We start from the raw sequence: 21,304 nt of genomic DNA on the forward strand, positions 1-21,304 counted from the left end.
CCGAGACGGAGCGGTGCTGCCTTTGCCTCTCCGCGGGCGATTACCTCAGAAGCATAGAATGGTGGGGTTGGAGGGGGCCCAGAAGGTCATCCAGCCCACCCCCCTGCTCAGTGCAGGAATCCAGGTCAGAGCATCCCTGACAGGTGGCTGTCCAGCCTCATGGGATCATGGAATAGTGGGGGTGGAGGGGGCCCAGGAGACCATCCAGCCCACCCCCCTGCTCAGTGCAGGAATCCAGGTCAGAGCATCCCTGACAGGTGGCTGTCCGGCCTCATGGGATCATGGAATAGTGGGGGTGGAGGGGGCCCAGGAGACCATCCAGCCCACCCCCCTGCTCAGTGCAGGAATCCAGGTCAGCGCATCCCTGACAGGTGGCTGTCCGGCCTCATGGGAACATGGAATAGTGGGGGTGGAGGGGGCCCAGGAGACCATCCAGCCCACCCCCCTGCTCAGTGCAGGAATCCAGGTCAGAGCATCCCTGACAGGTGGCTGTCCAGCCTCATGGGATCATGGAATAGTGGGGGTGGAGGGGGCCCAGGAGACCATCCAGCCCACCCCCCTGCTCAGTGCAGGAATCCAGGTCAGAGCATCCCTGACAGGTGGCTGTCCGGCCTCATGGGATCATGGAATAGTGGGGGTGGAGGGGGCCCAGGAGACCATCCAGCCCACCCCCCTGCTCAGTGCAGGAATCCAGGTCAGAGCATCCCTGACAGGTGGCTGTCCGGCCTCATGGGATCATGGAATAGTGGGGGTGGAGGGGGCCCAGGAGACCATCCAGCCCACCCCCCTGCTCAGTGCAGGAATCCAGGTCAGCGCATCCCTGACAGGTGGCTGTCCAGCCTCATGGGATCATGGAATAGTGGGGGTGGAGGGGGCCCAGGAGACCATCCAGCCCACCCCCCTGCTCAGTGCAGGAATCCAGGTCAGCGCATCCCTGACAGGTGGCTGTCCGGCCTCATGGGATCATGGAATAGTGGGGGTGGAGGGGGCCCAGGAGACCATCCAGCCCACCCCCCTGCTCAGTGCAGGAATCCAGGTCAGCGCATCCCTGACAGGTGGCTGTCCGGCCTCATGGGATCATGGAATAGTGGGGGTGGAGGGGGCCCAGGAGACCATCCAGCCCACCCCCCTGCTCAGTGCAGGAATCCAGGTCAGCGCATCCCTGACAGGTGGCTGTCCGGCCTCATGGGATCATGGAATAGTGGGGGTGGAGGGGGCCCAGGAGACCATCCAGCCCACCCCCCTGCTCAGTGCAGGAATCCAGGTCAAGGCATCCCTGACAGGTGGCTGTCCAGCCTCGTCTTGAACGCCTCCAGTGGGGGAGAGCCCACCGCCTCCCCAGGTCATTGGCTCCACCGTCGTATTGCTCTGACAGTCAGGACGCTTTTCCTGATGTTCAGCCGGAATCTGGCAGCCTGTCCCTTCCCCACCCGCTGTCCATGGAGCTCACGAGGGAGGTGATGCGCATGCGCGCGACTTCCCTCCCTCCCTCTCTCCCTCCCGCCAGCCTGCCAGCCAGCAGCCTCTCTGTCCCACCATGCACCGCGGCCCGCTCCTGCCTGTCAATCAAGGGAGGCGCGGCCAAGCCGGCGCCGGAAGTGAGCGCGGGCTGCGCCGTCTCTATGGTGACGGCGGCCAGAGGCGGCGCCGCCGAGCCGGAAGTGGGGTCTGAGGGGAGACCGGAGCCTCGGGTGGGTATTGCGAGCGCCCTTCCCGCCCCCGTCGCGGGAGGGGCGGCGGCGGCCGCCCCCAGTAGTCACGTGCCCTGTGGTTGGGTGTGTGTGTGTGTGTGTGTGTGTGTGAGACGCTCTAGCCCGTCCGTCTCGTTGGTCTGGAGGAGGGACACTTGTGGGAGAAGGAGGGGGCTTGGGGGGGGGCCCTGCGTGAGGGGTGGGCTTCCCGGGGTGGGGTGGGGTGGGGTGGGGTGGGGGGGGAGAAAGCTCCCTTGCTTTGGGTGAGGAGGGGCTGCAGCATCGCAGGGTGCTGGCTGGGGGCTTCCTGGGAAATGGCGGGTGGGGGGCTTTCCTCCTTGCTTTCGGGCTCCCTCATGGCGTCGTGTCTGTTCCGGGGCATAACACAGCAGCACCACGTGCGGGATGTTGGAGAGGGGCTGGCAGAGTCTGGGGGGGCGGGGGGGCGTCTGCCCCATCTGCCTGCGAGCCCCGTTGGAAGGACCTGAAGCCACCTGCAGCCTGCCCCAAGCTGGGGCCCTCCAGAGGGGCTGGGCGACCACTCCCAGCATCCCCCAGCCAGCTACGCTGGCTGGGGGATGCTGGGAGTGGTCGCCCAGCCCCTCTGGAGGGCCCCAGCTGGCTGGGGGATGCTGGGAGTGGTCGCCCAGCCCCTCTGGAGGGCCCCAGCTGGCTGGGGGATGCTGGGAGTGGTCGCCCAGCCCCTCTGGAGGGCCCCAGCTGGCTGGGGGATGCTGGGAGTGGTCGCCCAGCCCCTCTGGAGGGCCCCAGCTGGCTGGGGGATGCTGGGAGTGGTCGCCCAGCCCCTCTGGAGGGCCCCAGCTGGCTGGGGGATGCTGGGAGTGGTCGCCCAGCCCCTCTGGAGGGCCCCAGCTGGCTGGGGGATGCTGGGAGTGGTCGCCCAGCCCCTCTGGAGGGCCCCAGCTGGCTGGGGGATGCTGGGAGTGGTCGCCCAGCCCCCCTGGAGGGCCCCAGCTGGCTGGGGGATGCTGGGAGTGGTCGCCCAGCCCCTCCGGAGGGCCCCAGCTGGCTGGGGGATGCTGGGAGTGGTCGCCCAGCCCCTCCGGAGGGCCCCAGCTGGCTGGGGGATGCTGGGAGTGGTCGCCCAGCCCCTCCGGAGGGCCCCAGCTGGCTGGGGGATGCTGGGAGTGGTCGCCCAGCCCCCCTGGAGGGCCCCAGCTGGCTGGGGGATGCTGGGAGTGGTCGCCCAGCCCCTCTGGAGGGCCCCAGCTGGCTGGGGGATGCTGGGAGTGGTCGCCCAGCCCCTCTGGAGGGCCCCAGCTGGCTGGGGGATGCTGGGAGTGGTCGCCCAGCCCCCCTGGAGGGCCCCAGCTTGGGGCAGGCCGAGTCAGGGGCAGGCTGGCGGGGCGCGTGTCTCGCTTCTGTGCCCTCTCCGCAGGTTTCCCTGAAGCATCTGGCCGGGTTCTATTGGAAGCTGGAACGGTGGGCCTCTGTGTGATCGAGCTAGGCGGGTCCTTGCATTCGTATACATACGTAGAAGCAGGAGTTCTGTATAACTCCCTTCTACGCCAGTATCCTGGGCTTGTTGTTGTTTTTTGTTTTTTGTGGTTTTTTGTGATGAGGCTAGGACCGGGGCTTGTGGACGGTGAACCGGCCAGCCTGTAATTCCTCTGAGGGCTTTGCCCTTTCCAGTGGCATGCCCCATCGGCGGTGCCTGTCCTCGTTCCTATCTCGCTATTTCGTCGTCCTTCTGAAAGTGTGCAGAAAAAGCCAGCCCCGATAAGCGCGATGGCCCTTGCTCCCTAGTAAGTGGCGTCAGGGTTGCAGCCATCCGGTGCATTTCTCAGCAGGTGTACTCGGGGAATATGTCCCAATGATTTCAAGAGGACTTTGGTCTATCTGAGCATGCACAGGAGGCAGCCTTAGCCTCCAGCGCTCTGTATTTTCAGAAAGCTTTGAATCCTAATGTTTGCCGGTGCTCTGAATCGATTGGGATCTGATTTAGCATATTTTATTTATATTTAGTAAGCAAAAAAGGCATGTTAATTTTACATGCTGTATAAATATCTCAAAGGTGTTTTTTTTTTTTTTCAATAGTTGATCAGGCAGTTGATCTTCAGTTTTTGGCTAGAGGGAAAATCAGTAGATACCATCTTTAATGTGATTGAAACGTTACGTTCAAATAAATTCAGAGCGTGGGCTTGGAAATTATTTTTATTGGAATGCGTATTGACATTTGAAGCATAACAACAGTTCTAGCATATGCTTCCTTTAATTTAAAGAAATGAAGGGCGGGGAATGAAGATGCAGAACATAATTAACATCCTCATTTAATACATCCAAAGAGATATGAATCGTAGAATCATAGAATAGTAGGGTTGGAAGGGGCCTACAAGACTATCGAGTCCAACCCCCTGCATGATATGTTACCTGTAAAAAGTTAATTACAACTTTGAAAGTGCCCAGTTTGACTGGTATCTATTCATTGTTTACTAATGGATATTACGAAAACTGCATTTTCAGAAATGGAAAATTATCCATGGAAGAATATAGGAATTGAAAAACTTCGGACCCCTTATGCACCTGTAGTGGTACTACCAGTTGCTCTCTTTTAAGGGTGCGATCCTGTGCATGTTTAGACAGAAGAAAGCAATGTGGCTGGGGAATGCTGGGAGTTGTAGGACTTTTTTCTATCTAAACATGCATGGGATTGAGCCTTAAACTACTGTTTGGTGTTCCCTGCTGCCACCCCTCTGACCAGAGGCCTGGAAATATGCTACATTCAGCTGCCTCCTTGGGAGTCCCACAGTTTGTGTGTAGGTGTGAGAAAGGGATGGCCCAATTCCTGGAGGAAAAAGGAAGTGCATCTGGATGCTTAGGCCAGACTCAGTTATGGCCGATCTGAAACGAAGAGGGATGGCATCCCATCCCACCCCGCTTGGAGCACTGGGATGGTCTCGGTCTCATTTGGCCACATGGTGGGACCAAATAAAAAGAGCTTTAGAGGAGGTGGTGTTGGCTGTGACAGCTCCAGCATTCTCTGAAAGGTGCTGGGGATTGTGGGAGAGGAGGAAAAAAGGAAGTTAAGCAACATGCCAGCAGTGGAGGGAGGGAAAAGGAAGCTGTTGGCTGTTGGGGGAGGACAAAAGCAGTGAGGTCCGCAACTGCCACCCTGAAGCTTCTGTGCCACGCTTCCTAATGTCTCCCTCTGCATTTTGTGCCTATGAAAACTCTCCTGTGCACATGCCCTGCAGGAAGCAAGATGGAAATGAAAAGGTTAAGCATCTCCCTGGTGGTGGTTCTGTTCCTTGTCCTGGTCTTGCAAATCCTGTCTGCCGTCGATTTTGACCCCTATCGAATCCTTGGAGTCAGCAGGACAGCCAGTCAAGCGGACATTAAAAAGGCATACAAGAAGCTTGCCCGAGAATGGTGAGTGAATTGTCTAAGCCGTTCAGGTGGAAAACTGGCTACCTCTTTCTTTAAGGCTTCCAGTCTTTGCTGTCATGTTGTGCACTGCTGTGGGCAGCAGGAAAAAATGGATTTTGGTTGGGGGAGTGGAGGGAGACCTTGTCACAAGCCCTAAGGCCAGGAAGGGCTCTGTGCTGGGTTACTGGGTTAGATTACTGGGTGCTCCTGGGTTAGATTACTGGGTGCTCCTAACTGTGCTGTTGGTGGAAAGGGAGCCAGTCAAGCAGGGTGCATCTAGGAGGAACAGCAGCGAGAGTAAATGCTTGAGGGCAAACGAGTCAGAAGGCCTGAAGAGATGGGGATGCCCAGGAGGCAGGTTTGGCCATAACTCTGTGGTAGAACACATGCTTTGCATGCCATGTTCAATCCCCGTCATCTCCTCGTAAAGGATTTCGGGTGGTAGGGCTTGGAGACTCTGAACTGCTGCCAGTTAGGTACCAGGCTAGATAAGCTAGTGGTCTGAAGGCAGTTTCACAGGTTAAGTGTCACATATTCATGTAAATCAGAGCTGCTCAGAAGAAGAGGCCACAGGGCTGGCGGGGGGAGTGGGGGCGGGAGAAAGAACCTAACAGGAAAGGCTGTAGCTCTGTGGTAGAGCATCTGCTTTGCATGCAGGAGATCCCCAGATCCCCAGCATCTCCAAATAGGGCTGGGAAAGTCTGAAACCCTGGGGAGCCCCTGGCAGTCAGTATAGACCATGCTGTGTTCCTAACCTCATGCAGGGCCTAGGTGCTCAAGCAGCCGTGTGCTGTTGTGGGAAAGGGATGGGGAAAGATAAGGAAGCTGTTGGGCTGGTGAGTTATAGTCCAGGACATTGCTGGGGTGCAGGCGGAAGTCGGTCTGAATTTCATTTATTGGTTCACAATAACTACTGAAACATTTGGCTGAAGGTTAAATTTTGTTTAATATAGTAGCTGTTTTGCTGGCAAAAGAAGCAGTTCTCTTCTGTAACTGCAAGACAAAACACACTATGCAATAAAGATTTTTTGAAACTGGAGCAGTTTTTGTTTGACAAAACAGGTCTTGCTCTGTCATGGTCAGGTCTTTGGTTGGTAGAAAAGGCCAGGTTTGCCCCATTATGTGTGCTGCTGCAGGAGAATTTCTTCATAAAATTGCATGAGGTTTTGTGATGTCTATTAAATGTTCCTTCATTCTTCAGTAGATACGTTGCTGCTAGGTTTTACTCTGGTTTTATTCTGGATATATTGTTATATTGTGGTTTTAATGTTTTTATATTTTATATTGTTTTACTGTGTGCTTTTTGGTTTTAATTTTTGTGAACCTCCCAGAGAGCTTCGGCTATTGGGTGGTATAGAAATGAAATAAGTAAGTAAGTAAGTTAGTTAGTTAACACTTGCCCAGGAACAAAGAGCTTTACAACTGTCTTCCACACTCCCCACTAGAAGCTACACCTCTCTTTCATGTCCATAACTTATTTTCCCAGGCATTTTTAGCATTTTAGCATTCCAGTTTTTTAGCTCTGCTATCTTAAATCTGCAATTGCATTTTAAATACCTGCACTGCTGCTAGGTTTTACTCTGGTTGTATTGTTAGTGTATTTTTATTCTGTCATTTTAATCTATTATATTTTATATTGTATTTTCTGTTGTATTTTTGTGTTTTTAATTTTGTGAACCGCCCAGAGACCTGCGGCTGTTGGGCGGTATAAAAATGAAATAAATAGTAAACATTGCCTTGAATTCCGTCTTTCGGAATACAGCTCTTGTAATGTGAATGTTATGAGGCAAATGTTAACCATCCAGGAGCTTTCACGTCCCACTGCCCTGCTTACAACTCCTTTCTTCCTCTCTCCTCTGTACGACAGAAGTTGTAGGTAGAAAGGCCCCTGCCCAAGGCTAGAATCTCTTCTCGATCATCCCAGAGTGCAGGATACGGAATAATGGGCTCAAGCGACAGGAAGCCAGATTCCGGCTGAACATCAGGGAAAACTTCCTGACTGTTAAAGCAATAAAAGAATGGAACCCATTACTAGGGAGGTGGTGGGCTCTCCCACACTGGAGGCATTCAAGACGAGGCTGGACAGCCATCTGTCAGGGATGCTGTGACTTGGATTCCTGCATTGAGCAGGGGGTTGGACTCGATGGTCTTGTAGGCCCCTTCCAACTCTACTACTCTGTGATTCTACCCTCCTTCCTTGGTGCATGGTTGCCACTAGTGCAGCAACACCCCATTACCTGTATGCCAGGGAAGCGAGGAGGCACATAACTTGGCTGCAGCAGCAGGCAACTCAGTCAGGGGAGAAGAGACCTGCAGCAGCGGCAACACAAGGTTAGGCGGAGGGATGGGGGTTCACAGGTGGCATTGGGGAGGAAGGGTTTGGACACTGCCATGCTCCTGATGACATCATCTGAAGTGGGGTGGGGTGCAAAAAGTAATGAGGCTAGGACATAACTGAGCTATTTTGACATTTTAGGAAATTAGCTTCATTAGCCAAGCTCTAATAGGTGGGGAGGGTTTGCTCATCACTACTACAACAGCTCTGAGAGCTATGCCTAGGCAGAGAGAGAGAGAGAGAGAGAGAGAGACTTGCCTGAGGATACCTAATGGGTGGCTTAGCTGATTGGGGGTTTGAACCTTAGCTGAATGGGGGTTTGAACCCTTTAAGTAAGGGTCCATACTTAAAGCTCTGTCCACTGTAGTGAAACCCTGTGGCGAACAAGTCAGTGCAGAAGATCATTTGTTTGAAGTTTCAAACAAAGCGGGTACCCTGTGGTAATCTACACCCTACTTTCAAAAGCCCTCTGGAAGCAATCAGTTCAGACCTGTGGCAAGAGCGATCTTTCTCTCCCCCAGCAGCTTGGGGGAAAGTGTGTGAGAGAGAAGGGGGTTCAGAGAGAGAGAGAGACGGTTGTGTATGCCCCGCCTGTGGGCTGCTAAGGTTTGGAGGTGCCAAGATAGTGATCAGCTAGATCCAGGTTTGCTTACAAGGAGACTTTATTGAGTATTACAGAACACAGGCATGCCCCATGGTTGGATCAGACAACTTCTCTGAACCCCGAGCCAAGGGGTACAATGGGTTTTATACCATATGTGTCAGCAGTGAGGCAGCATGGCAGCAGCAAGCGTTAATTAGTGTTCATCTGCAACTTTCCCAGCATAAACTAACAGGAGGAAAACAATCAGAACTTTCCCAGCACAGGCACCTGTAAACAGAGCCTCACTTCTCAGGTGCTTCCTAGGCCCTGATAAGATAAATGGTAGCTCCTTAGCATGGAATGTGCTGCGGCGGCGATATCGACCTTTGACTCATCTTACCAGTCAAGAGGCCCACTAGCAGGAAAACTGCAGCCGATGGGCTAAAGTCAGAGAGCATTATGGAACTCTAACACTACAGGGCTGGGGCCAATACAGGTTGGCACAGAGAGAGGGGGTGGTTCTGCCCACTACTGTCTTTGGCCATGCCTGTCACCAGCATGCGGCCTGGACAAATCGCCCCTAAGAGAGTTTATTTTATTACAATTATGTATATGCCGCGTTTCAGGGTGCAAATCTTTCCAAGGTGACTTACAAGCAGCATAAAAATAATAAAATCACAATAGAAATTATGAACGATCTTTTACAAAAATCCTGAGGATCTTTCCCACGGGGCGATGGGTAGAAGATGGCCCTGGGAGCAGGGAGAGTCCACTGGAACAGGAGCAGGTGTCTGGTGTCATCCTCCCTCCTCCCCTTTCCTGGAATTCTTCCCACAGGGCAGTTGATGGTAGATGGCCCAGTGGGGTGGGGTCCAGCTGTGGCAGGCCCTGAGGTCTTCTTTGCCTGCCTCTTCTGGAAAAAAAGAAAGCAAGCTCCCCATTCCTGGTTTAAAGCAACAGTAAGCTGTGATTCTAGCCCATGCAGTTGTCAACCATATGAAAATATGTGGGCAGAGTTGCATCAAGTCTCCAAAAGCATCAGGCGGCTGCATAGAATTTGTATTCCTCAGACATTGGGCCTTGCACTGCTCTGTACCTCTAATTCCTTGTCTATGTTTCCTGCCTCTGTTGAGCCTATTGCATCTGAAATGTTTGCCCCTCAGATACTACTGATTCTCTCTTTGCAGCAGCCAGAGCCCTGCAAATAAGCCCCTGCAATAAACCCATTTAAATGTCAAAGAAATTAAGCCTTGCCGTCACACTTGTTAATTAATGTCAGTTCTGCCTCTGTTGCCCACGCAGTGCCAGTGTTGAACTAAAGCTGACAGCCCTTGTGATCAAACCACTGATGGTCTCATTTTATTTGCATTCCAGGCATCCTGACAAAAACAAGGACCCGGGAGCAGAAGATAAGTTCATACAAATTAGCAAGGCTTATGAGGTATTAAATACTCTTTCTGAACTTTGGATTTTTGTGTAGTGGGTTCATTAATATACGGTTGTTGTTTTAGAAGTAGCCTTTGTAAGGATGGGCAAGATGTCATCTCTCTCCCTTTACATATATGGAGTTCAGTTTTATTCTGGCACACCGGTCATGTGAATTTCTAGATGGTATTGGAAGACGGACAGATTCTTCTGCTTAAAGTGTGATACCCAGCCCCAGGGTAATTTACGTGTTTGTTTTTCAAAAGCTGGAGGCAGCTGTAGGAGGACTAAAATCAGATCGGGGCGGATTGCTGGTGGGGGGAAGCCATCCCAATGGTGCCATTTTCCTGAGTTTAAATCCTGCCCAAGTTGCTATTTGCCCCACAGAGGAAATCGTACAAATACAATTTTGGTGTCGGTGAGAATGGGACTGTGAAAAATAGAAGAAGGAATCGTCAGCACCCTCTCCCCTGGCATCACACCCTCAGTGGATTCTCCCTCACCCTCCACCCCGCAACTGCGTTTAACCTTAAAACAAACAAATGAAAAACCGCACAGGTGATCTAATTACAGATCTCCTGCCATCCTGTTTAGTTTATCCCAAGGGCACAATCCTATGCATATTTAGACAGAAAAGGCCCACAACTCCCAGCATGCCCCAGCCAGCATGGCTGGCTGGGGCATGCTGGGAGTTGTAGGCCTTTTCTTTGTGTAAACATGCATAGGATTGTGTCCTAAGTTGTGCAAGTTGAGGACCAGAGTGGCCGATCTTTGTAGACAGATACAGAATGCATCTATTTATCTCCCAAGATCACTTATAAGAATTCAGAGTAACAGAATGGATGGGATATCGGGATTAAAAGAACTGGATTGACAAATAATCAGTCCCTGTACGACTTTCATCACGTTTGACTCCTTTGAAGGCTGTTAGTTTCAGTAGTGATGTAGTGGGATTTCTATTGAAATTATATATAAAATGGGAACCCTGTAGACTCCCGGCCTTTAGAGGTCTCTGATTGATTGATTGATTGATTGCTCTTTAGGATGAGGATGTGTCTTATTCATAGACTTTAAAAAATCTTCACTGCCTCTCATAGCAAACCTGGGGGGTGAGTGCTGGCAGGGATGGAGGGAAAATGCTGCCACTGAAAAGCAGGAGCATACCCAGGGAAGCCTCGAGGCGGACAGAAGTAAAAAAGCAAACATACATTTTTTAAGTCCTAAGAGGGCTCCCCTCCACCTCCCCCCCCCCCCAATAACAACGGCGCATGATCAGTAGCCACAGCAGTGTTAATTTGCAGTACCTGGAAGGAGGAGAGGCAGGCTGGAATCTTGAACAGGGGTGCTCCTGTGAGGAGGAGGAGATATATTTCAAAATTTTGTAGCAGGTCCTTCTTACTTCTTAATACAGGTTTGCAGACTAAAACAAGGGTGGAGAACATGTTGTTCCTCCAGAGGACGTTGGGCTACAACTCCCAACATCCCTGGGCATTGCTCATGCTGGTGGGGCTGATGGGAGTTGGAGTCTAACAACATCTGTGGGGACGTAGGTTCCCCATCCCTGATCTAAAAACAAAGGTACATTGGGGAGGAAGTGGAGGAAGCTCAGCTGGAATCAGGTGAACAGGTGTGTCTTAGGAGGCACAGAGGAGCAAGAGAGTCACACGCCAAGCAGAAAGGCACTCTGGTGGTAGGGAGATGCCATGCAAGGGAGTTATTTCATGTGGACAGCCTCACCCGCTTTGACCAAAGGTCCGTGTTTCCCACAGTGGCCAGACAGGTGTGTCATAGAGATATAAGACCAGCAGCGGCTGCCAGTCATGGTAGCTGTATATTACCTCCAGTATCGGGGAGCTGGAGGGTGCTGTTGCTCTCATCTCCTGCTTGTGGGCTTTCCACAGGCAGCTGATAGGCCACTGTGGGGACAGAATGCTGCACTAGATAGGCCTTTGGTCTGATCCATCAGGGTTCTTTGTATTTTCCAGGGGGCTCATGAGCAAGGCATGAAGGCTTTTCCCTGCTGTTTGCCTTCAACAACATATATCCAGATGTAGACTGCATCTGAATATGGAGGTTCCATTGAGCTATCATGGCTAATAGCAGATAGATCTGACATAAGAATGTAAGAGCCGTGCTGGATCAGACCAAGGGTCAGTCTAGTCCAGCATTCTGTTCGCACAGTGGCTGACCAGCTGTCGACGGGAAACCCACAAGCAGGGCATGAGTGTGACAGCACCCTCCCGCCTATGTTCCCCAGCAACTAGCGTACATAGGCATACAGCCTCTGGTACTGGAGGTAGCACAGATCCATCAGGACTCATACCCGCTGATGGCCTTCTCTGCCAGGAATTTGTCTAACCCCCTTTTAAAGCCATCCAAATGGGTGGCCATCGCTACGTCTTGTGGAAGAGAATTCCCTAGTTTAACTATGTGCCGTGTGAAGAATTGGCCACCAACAATTTAATCTGTTAGAAGGAGAGCCCTGCAGATCAAACTGAAAGTCTTGTTTCCAACAGCGCTGGCCAGATACCTCTGGAAAGTCCATAAAACAGGGCCTGAAGGCAATAAAAATCTGCAGATTATGTGTGTCCTTTGAGTTGAGGGCAGGCTTACCGTTGGTGAACTTTATAAAGATGGTTAAAGGTGTTTTTTTTTAAGCTTTAAAAGTTACATATATAAAACTAGATTTGTTTTTACTCTGCTCCTCTGGGACTGAACATAAATTCCTGGGTTGGGCATGTGCTCAGAGGCGCCTTGTTCTGAAGTTGTATGTTCATTATCCTGAGCTGCTCTTTTGCACCTGGTTCCACTTGGTGGACTGTGGGGGAATCTACTGAAAACAAAGTAGATCCCATATGCCTAAAAGTCTGCCCTCTCCTGATCTAAAAGACATGGCACAAATAAAAGGGATTGGAAGAGAGAAGGAAAAAAGAAGACTCAGGCACTACTTAGTTAGGGCGTCCTTCTTTGTGTTCTTTAGGGAGGAGGGAAGCAAGCTGCCTGCGGCTGACGGACGGGGCCAGACTGGATGTTCTCCCTGTGACCCTTCTCCGGCCAGTGTGTGCTGCCCTTCAGCTCTGCCGTCAACTTATTGAAGTCCTAGCTTAGCATTTTTATTCTGTAAAGTTAAAAAATATGGAAGCGAAGAAGAAAAAGGTGACAATGCATTTCTAGCTTGCACTGGCCACGGGCTGTTAAAGTTTCATATTTGTTCCAAACAGATCCTGTCCAACGAGGAAAAGAGACTGAATTTTGACCGCTATGGAGACGTGGGAGAGAATCAAGGCTTTCCTCAGCAGCAGCAGCAGCAGCACCGCCAGTTCCACCACTTCCATGAAAGCTTTTATTTCGATGAATCCTTTTTCCATTTCCCGTTCAACTCAGACCGCCGGGACTCCTCCGACGAGAAGTACTTGTTGCACTTCTCACACTATATCAATGAGGTTGTGCCCGACAGCTTCAAAAAGCCCTACCTCATTAAGATCACGTCGGACTGGTGCTTTAGCTGCATCCACATTGAACCTGTGTGGAAGGAGGTGGTTCAGGAGCTCGAAGCACTGGGTAAGAGAAGCAGTGTCGCATGTGTGTATTTTCACTGGACTTGTATATCCTGTGACATCCTAAGAACTCAGGGCAGGAAACATACTGATTATTGTACTCTCTCCTGGCCACCCCAAGCCAGTTTGAATTTAAATGGCTCTCCAGCAGATGCACAGGGCTTAAGCAAGTCTCCAGGGGAAGGTGATTCCAAAGTTGAAGGGCAGCCTTTCTGCACCCTCTAAACAGATCTGATCTGGGAACTTAAGAGGGTCTTTTCTTGATATTAATGATGGTGGTGGGATGCAGGGATGGAGATGGTCTCTTGGGTGCCTTGAATTCAGCCTGGAAGGCATCAGGGAGATTTCATTCAGAGGTTGGCTGTATCTTCCCTTGGCCACAGCTGCAGTAATTTGAAACGGTGTGTGACAAGAGGGCCGCTGTAGTGTGTCATGTGAAAAGAATGAATTCGGTACCCACCCATGGAAAAGGGTTCTTGTTGAGTCTCTGTGTGAAGCTCTATTCTTGCCTTGCCTCCTCAAAATCAGCCTGCGCTGAGGGTGGGTGATTCTGCCTCATTTACATATTGGTGGTGACTGGATCGGTCAATCACTCCTGATTTGGCAAAACTGAAGAATTAATCCTGACCAGAGAACATAAGAAGAGCCATGCTGGATCAGACCAGAGGCTTCTCTAGTCCAGCATTCTGTAGTCCAGCATTCTGTTTGCACAGTGGCCAACCTGATGCCTGTGGGAAGCCCACAAGCAGGATTTGAGCGCAATATCACTGTCCTGCTTGTATTCCCAGCAACTGGCATACAGATGCACACACTAGTTGGCAGTGTCTCTCCAGGGTTGAACCTGGAGCACAAGAACATAAGATCATGCCAAGGTCCATCTAGTCCAGAATTCTGTTCACACGGTGGCCAACCAGCTGCCCACGGGAAACCCACAAGCAGGACATGAGTGCAACAGCACCCTCCCACCCATGTTCCCCCAGCAACTGGTGTACACAGGCACACTCCCTCTGATACTGGAGGTAGCATAGAGCCATCAGGACTAGTAGCCGTTGATAGCCTTCTCCTCCAGGAATTTGTCTAACCCCCCTTTAAAGCCATCCAAAGTGGTGGCCATCACTACATCTTATGGTACCGAATTCCAGAGTTTGACTGTGCTCTGTGTGAAGAAGCCCTTCCTTTTATCTGTCCTGAATCTCCCACCAATCAGCTTCGTGGGATGACCCCTCTGGGTTCTAGTATTGTGAGAGAGGGAGAAAAATGTCTCCCTACCCACTTTCTCCACACCCGGCATAATTTTGTACACCCCTATCATGTCTCCCCTCGCTCGCCTCTTTTCTAAGCTAAACAGCTCCAGACATTGTAACCCTTCCTCATTGCTCCAGCCCCTTGATCATTTGGCTGCCCTTTTCTGCACCTTTTCCAGCACCTTCTGCACGGAAAGCACGAGCTCCAGGCAAAGCATGTGCCATAGTGCTCCCGCCACTGCTCCTGCTCGTACAGAAAGGGCAGTAGCGGCTAATCCCCATTCCTTGAGGCCTTCAGTTTCCACACCTGAACAAGGTGTGATCGCAGCCACCCTCTTTTTGAGATTCCGTGAAGCCGTGTGAGAGCTTAGCAGATAAGCCCGGTTCCACTCGTACGATGTCTTTCCTTCTCTCTTTTAGGAGTGGGAATTGGCGTCGTCCATGCCGGTTATGAGAGGCGCCTGGCACATCACCTAGGAGCACACAGCACACCATCTATCTTGGGGCTTATCAATGGGAAAATAACCTTTTTCCACAATGCAGTAGTTCGGGAAAACCTGCGGCAGTTTGTAGAGAGCATTCTTCCGGGGAACCTTGTTGAGAAGGTAATTAGCACCTCCTGATTTATTTTAAGCTGCTGTTCACTGTTTTCTGTTGTGTTTCAACTCAGAACTTACTGGAGCTTGTATCACTCCCCCCCCCCCCAAACATGAACATTTACAATCCGCCCCCTTCCCCTCACATGCCTGTCTCAAATATGCTGTCAACATTTGGAGGACTTGAAAGATTTTGGAATTACTCCATTCATCTGTTTCTCACAGTTGGGCTAAAATAGCTGGAATAGGGGGTGGATAATGACAGTTTGGTTGCGGGATTCTGTTTTAAAATGAGGTGTTGCTGACTCCAGAAGTCCCATCCGTCTGATTGCTAAACTTCCACAGGAGCTCACCAGACGTAGCTGTGTTTTTCTCTGCTGCCAGACAGTTAGAAAAGTGCATGTTCTGAAGTTTTCCTATCTTACGTATCACAGGCAGTGTTGTTGTGTTTTTATTGATTGATTGATTGACTGATTTGATTTGATTTATTAGCCGCCCATCTGGCTGGCTACCCAGCCACTCTAGGCAGCATACAATGCTCATAACAAATTTACATAATCAACTGAACAAAAAAAAATAAAGCAACACTGCTCTAAAAAACCCTAACCCACCCCAAATGCCCGCCATGTCATTTGACCCTTACGAGAAGTTTTTAAACTTACCCGTGTAACCTTTTCCTCTTTCCCTTTGGTGCTTGTGGACCGAGACTGATATTTTTCTGTTTTACGTTGAAGATTACAGATAAAAACTACGTCCGGTTCCTGTCAAACTGGAAGAAAGAGAATAAGCCCCATGTCCTTCTGTTTGATCACATGCCCCTCGTTCCGCTCTTATACAAGGTAAGGAGGGCCTTCCGTATCTGGCTTTCCCACCACTGTGATAAGCCACTTTCCATAGTTGGAAGCCACGGTGATCGTCTGACCTCCTTTCTGTGGTGGGATCTTTTGGACCAGCCTTTGAGGGCTCACTGTTCCACTGCTTTGGGGCAGGATTCAGTGGGAGAGTGCATTATTTGCATGCATCTCGGGTTAAAGGAGGTGCTGAGAAGGACCTCACAGTCTCGGCTAATCAAGATAGACAATACTGGACTAGATGGACCGATGGTAGAAGGTGGTTTCATACGTTCAGTTCTCATAGCGCTCAAACAGGTCCTACCCTGGCGTCATTGATCCAGAGGAGGAGTTATTAGGGCTTTGGGATCAATATAGGGGAAGTGTCTTGGGAAAGGGAGGAGTGGAAGCCAGTGCAGCGGGACAGGCAGACTGTTCATGTCAAGGAGAGGCAAGGGGGAGCATTTGTATTGGTAGAGGCTAATGGCTCCGATGTCGGTGGGGCAATGAATCTGCTCCAGGTTTCAGTCAGAACTCTAAAGGTGCTCTGCTCTTTGGAGAGCTCCCTTAGAGTTCTGACTAAAACCCGGAGCGGATTTACCGGCCTACTGAGATTGGAGCCACCAGCCTCCACTGGTTTGTATGTTAGGATGAAACCGCGTGGAGACCAAAAATGGAACTGGAGAGGGGTTTTAATTGTGTGGCCATAGCTAAGTACCTGTCAGGGTGCGGATTGTATTTGGGAGCTGGCAAGAGCGCAGACCAGCTAGAAGTGAGTAGGGGACAGGGGTCACACCTTCAGTAAGCAGGTCTGAAAGGGGGTTCTAAGTGCATTTGGTTCGATATATTTAGTAGCGTTGGTGTGTTTGGGAACCCCGTTAAGGCCGGGCTCTCAGTCCTGCTGAGATGACTAAACACTTTGAACTGAACACGCTTAGAAAGCCCTTTCCCACCTTTGCGTTGAATGCAGAAAGGCCTCTAGAGAAGCCTGCATGCCTGGGGATATTGGGGCTGGGTCGTGCATCGACCTCCCTACACACTTTTAGCCAGGCTATGTGCAGGCAAAAGGCTGATCAGGGCTAATGCCACCATGGAAATACATAGCCAGCCGAGGGCTGCGACATATTAGCATCCTTTGATTGGTTAAGCACGCACGCACGCACCCAAAAACCCAATTTGGATATCACCTGGCAAATGTTAAACCTGCATTTGTTGGACAAATTTGTTTGATAAATGTTCTGACAAAACCACATACAGCTAGCAAGCACATTTCATCGTCCACCTCTTTGACTGTGGGCAGGTCAACATATAATGGTAGAAGGTGAACTGCATAGGGTTCCCCTTATGTGTTGAGCAGGTGACTAAAATATACTGTGTCATCTGACTCTCCTTCCCTTCCAGCTTACTGCGTTTGCATACAGAGATTACTTGTCCTTTGGATACGTGCACGTCGGACTCCGAGGGACTGAAGAACTGTCCAGCCAGTATAACATCAATGTCTATCCACCCACCATGATGGTTTTCAAGGAGCACATTGATAAGCCCGCTGATGTCATTCAGGTACAGTGCTGTGACCGTGTGAGCTCTGGCTTTCACAGATAGTCTGCCAGACACCCGGCCCATGGCTTCCTTTGCAGCCAAGGTGTCCTCTTTCCAGCCGGTTACTTTTATTATGCAAGCTATGAGCAAACTGGCATTGCCTTAGGCTACAGACAGTATCCTCATCCATCCATTCGAGACAGGCTTTTCTAAGAGACTTTGCATAATGCAGGATCCCGCAGACTTCAGGCAGTCACCTGGGTTAAAGCATCATGAAATAGAGTTGCTGTGGAACTGCCACTGGCTACTATGGACTCCCCTTCCGAACGTGGGGGCCCTACTGAGTTCTGCCCTCAAGGAGTTCTTTCCATGGGGTCGCCTCCCTGGCTTCAAGCCTCTTGGAATGCCTCATGACCCTGCGTTGCTCTCCCTCTTTATCTGATGTCTAACTCTTGGGTTTCTTGATTCCTACCCCCTCCTCCTCTTCATTAGGAGCCTGCATTCCCACAGGTTCAGGGGGACCAGCCTGGCTGCCCTCCCGTGATTAGTCAGCAGCTGGGCTGCCTCCACTCTGCCACCGTTACTCTCACCAGCCTCCTTCTCCCGCAACCTTGGTGCCTTGACAAGGCCTTCCCCCTCCCCGTCTCACTCAGAATCAGTTCCTGTGTCTTCTCGGGGCACATCTGCAGAGGGGCTGGCCCCAGTCGCTACATGGTCCTGAGCACTGACCATCTAACTATATTGCTGCTGCTGCTACTGCTACTACTACTACTAATTACAATAATAGCATCATTGCTTCTATGGGAGGTTACAGAACCATGTAAGCAAAGGACAGAGCTTTGCCTTAAAAAGAGTTTGCAATCCTAATTTAAACAGGTGGTACCTGCAACAAAATGTTGCAGCCCATTGTCACCCTGTAACAGGCGTGCTTCTGGTTCAGGCTTTTTCAGCTGGCTAGCCATGCCCTCCTCCAGGAAATTGTAAGTTGTAAAGGACTGAAGCAGGGTCCTTCCACTCCCCCATCCTCCCACTTTCTCATGTTTCTTTTCCAACTGACACTCAACATTCCATGGCTACTGAGCATACTCAGTCCTCATTGGGCTGTTTTGGAGGGGGGGGGGGTTGCCCCCTTAGGGCAAAATGTTTTTCTTCTGAAAACCTCAGGTTCCTCTTATTTCTCAGTGGCTCTGTTTTGGCTCTATTCCGTTGTCACTCACCATCAGAATTTGCCATTAGTGGGAGTGGGGGAGGCGGAAGGAAAGATAAACGGAAATCCATATGCATTTACACTTCCTTAGGATTCATTTTATTTCAGGGTTAAGCCTGAGGAATTGAAGGCAGGGGGCTTCTTTCTTTCTGAGGAAGGAAGGGGTGGCACCTTGTCAGTGTTTTCGGAGGGAATTCCTCCAAACCAGAATAGCTTCCAGCTGTTTGGGGCAATTGGAATTTGGAGGACAAACACAAGCTGTAGTTGTCTGCTTTGGATGTAATGGCAGACTATGGTTTTGCTGAAGCAGAAGTAAGTAATTTCAGTGGAGTACCTGAGAGGAAGAGAGGTAGCAGGGAGTCTGTGAGCAGAAGGGCCATTCTCATAGTGCTGAACTATGGCTGCATTACACGTGATGTCTGAACCAAGCCAGTATGTCTCCATGTGTTTGTTTCTTTTTGTGTGGTTTAGCTGTCTTCCCAGCAAATCTTCTCACGCTCTAGATTTGGAACAGGACCTCAAGCTTTAATCGGTAGATTAATCAACTAAACTTTGACATGATTGATTGGTGCAGGGATGGGCAACATGCAGGCGGCATGCAGCCTGTGGAGGTCCCCAGTGTGGCTTGCCACAGATGCCCTGCCCCACAACTCCCCCTTGTATGTGCAACCACCCCGCTACCCAGGGCGCACAAGGAGCATCTTAGAATCATAGAATCGTAGGGTTGGGCCTACAAGACCGTCGAGTCCAACCCCCTGCTCAGTGCAGGAATCCAGGTCAGAGCATCCCTGACAGATGGCTGCCCAGCCTCATAGAATCCTAGAATCCTAGAATCGTAGGGTTGGAAGGGGCCTACAAGACCATCATGTCCAACCCCCTGCTCAGTGCAGGAATCCAGGTCAGAGCATCCCTGACAGGTGGCTGCCCAGCCTCATAGAATCGTAGAATCCTAGAATCGTAGGGTTGGAAGGGGCCTACAAGACCATCATGTCCAACCCCTGCTCAGTGCAGGAATCCAGGTCAGAGCATCCCTGACAGGTGGCTGCCCAGCCTCATAGAATCGTAGAATCCTAGAATCGTAGGGTTGGAAGGGGCCTACAAGACCATCATGTCCAACCCCCTGCTCAGTGCAGGAATCCAGGTCAGAGCATCCCTGACAGGTGGCTGCCCAGCCTCATAGAATCGTAGAATCCTAGAATCGTAGGGTTGGAAGGGGCCTACAAGACCATCATGTCCAACCCCCTGCTCAGTGCAGGAATCCAGGTCAGAGCATCCCTGACAGATGGCTGCCCAGCCTCATAGAATCCTAGAATCGTAGGGTTGGAAGGGGCCTACAAGACCATCATGTCCAACCCCCTGCTCAGTGCAGGAATCCAGGTCAGAGCATCCCTGACAGGTGGCTGCCCAGCCTCATAGAATCGTAGAATCCTAGAATCATAGGGTTGGAAGGGGCCTACAAGACCATCATGTCCAACCCCCTGCTCAGTGCAGGAATCCAGGTCAGAGCATCCCTGACAGATGGCTGCCCAGCCTCATAGAATCCTAGAATCCTAGAATCGTAGGGTTGGAAGGGGCCTACAAGACCATCATGTCCAACCCCCTGCTCAGTGCAGGAATCCAGGTCAGAGCATCCCTGACAGGTGGCTGCCCAGCCTCATAGAATCCTAGAATCCTAGAATCGTAGGGTTGGAAGGGGCCTACAAGACCGTCGAGTCCAACCCCCTGCTCAGTGCAGGAATCCAGGTCAGAGCATCCCTGACAGGTGGCTGCCCAGCCTCATAGAATCGTAGAATCCTAGAATCGTAGGGTTGGAAGGGGCCTACAAGACCATCATGTCCAACCCCCTGCTCAGTGCAGGAATCCAGGTCAGAGCATCCCTGACAGGTGGCTGCCCAGCCTCATAGAATCCTAGAATCCTAGAATCGTAGGGTTGGAAGGGGCCTACAAGACCATCATGTCCAACCCCCTGCTCAGTGCAGGAATCCAGGTCAGAGCATCCCTGACAGGTGGCTGCCCAGCCTCATAGAATCGTAGAATCCTAGAATCGTAGGGTTGGAAGGGGCCTACAAGACCATCATGTCCAACCCCCTGCTCAGTGCATCCCTGACAGGTGGCTGCCCAGCCTCATAGAATCGTAGAATCCTAGAATCGTAGGGTTGGAAGGGGCCTACAAGACCATCATGTCCAACCCCCTGCTCAGTGCAGGAATCCAGGTCAGAGCATCCCTGACAGGTGGCTGCCCAGCCTCATAGAATCGTAGAATCCTAGAATCGTAGGGTTGGAAGGGGCCTACAAGACCATCATGTCCAACCCCCTGCTCGGTGCAGGAATCCAGGTCAGAGCATCCCTGACAGGTGGCTGCCCAGCCTCATAGAATCGTAGAATCCTAGAATCGTAGGGTTGGAAGGGGCCTACAAGACCACCATGTCCAACCCCCTGCTCAGTGCAGGAATCCAGGTCAGAGCATCCCTGACAGGTGGCTGCCCAGCCTCATAGAATCGTAGAATCCTAGAATCGTAGGGTTGGAAGGGGCCTACAAGACCATCATGTCCAACCCCCTGCTCAGTGCAGGAATCCAGGTCAGAGCATCCCTGACAGGTGGCTGCCCAGCCTCATAGAATCGTAGAATCCTAGAATCGTAGGGTTGGAAGGGGCCTACAAGACCATCATGTCCAACCCCCTGCTCAGTGCAGGAATCCAGGTCAGAGCATCCCTGACAGATGGCTGCCCAGCCTCATAGAATCCTAGAATCCTAGAATCGTAGGGTTGGAAGGGGCCTACAAGACCATCATGTCCAACCCCCTGCTCAGTGCAGGAATCCAGGTCAGAGCATCCCTGACAGGTGGCTGCCCAGCCTCATAGAATCCTAGAATCGTAGGGTTGGAAGGGGCCTACAAGACCATCGAGTCC

General features: G+C 51.3%; 1 protein-coding gene across 3 annotated transcripts in view; it reads left to right on the forward strand.

Annotated features, from left to right (window-relative positions):
- Nucleotides 1–36: 36 nt before the first annotated feature.
- Nucleotides 37–21,304, forward strand: part of DNAJC16 (DnaJ heat shock protein family (Hsp40) member C16) — a 45,612-nt gene continuing 24,344 nt past the window's right edge. The window contains exons 1-7 of one of the 3 annotated variants that reach the window (XM_084821887.1): nucleotides 37–124; nucleotides 4,907–5,081; nucleotides 9,371–9,437; nucleotides 12,643–12,982; nucleotides 14,643–14,827; nucleotides 15,553–15,657; nucleotides 17,050–17,208. In XM_084821887.1, coding sequence (XP_084678013.1) covers nucleotides 4,915–5,081; nucleotides 9,371–9,437; nucleotides 12,643–12,982; nucleotides 14,643–14,827; nucleotides 15,553–15,657; nucleotides 17,050–17,208 — 1,023 coding nt within the window. In that variant the 5' untranslated portion in view covers nucleotides 37–124; nucleotides 4,907–4,914. Of the gene's footprint in view, nucleotides 125–1,588; nucleotides 1,692–3,370; nucleotides 3,458–4,906; nucleotides 5,082–9,370; nucleotides 9,438–12,642; nucleotides 12,983–14,642; nucleotides 14,828–15,552; nucleotides 15,658–17,049; nucleotides 17,209–21,304 lie in introns of those variants that run through there. The other 2 variants (XM_084821885.1, XM_084821886.1) reach the window with 2 other exon arrangements.

This window comes from Heloderma suspectum, chromosome 15 (assembly GCF_057233095.1).
Source record: "Heloderma suspectum isolate Gila_16-S chromosome 15, 16-S_ref, whole genome shotgun sequence".
In the NCBI taxonomy this organism is placed as follows: domain Eukaryota; kingdom Metazoa; phylum Chordata; class Lepidosauria; order Squamata; family Helodermatidae; genus Heloderma; species Heloderma suspectum.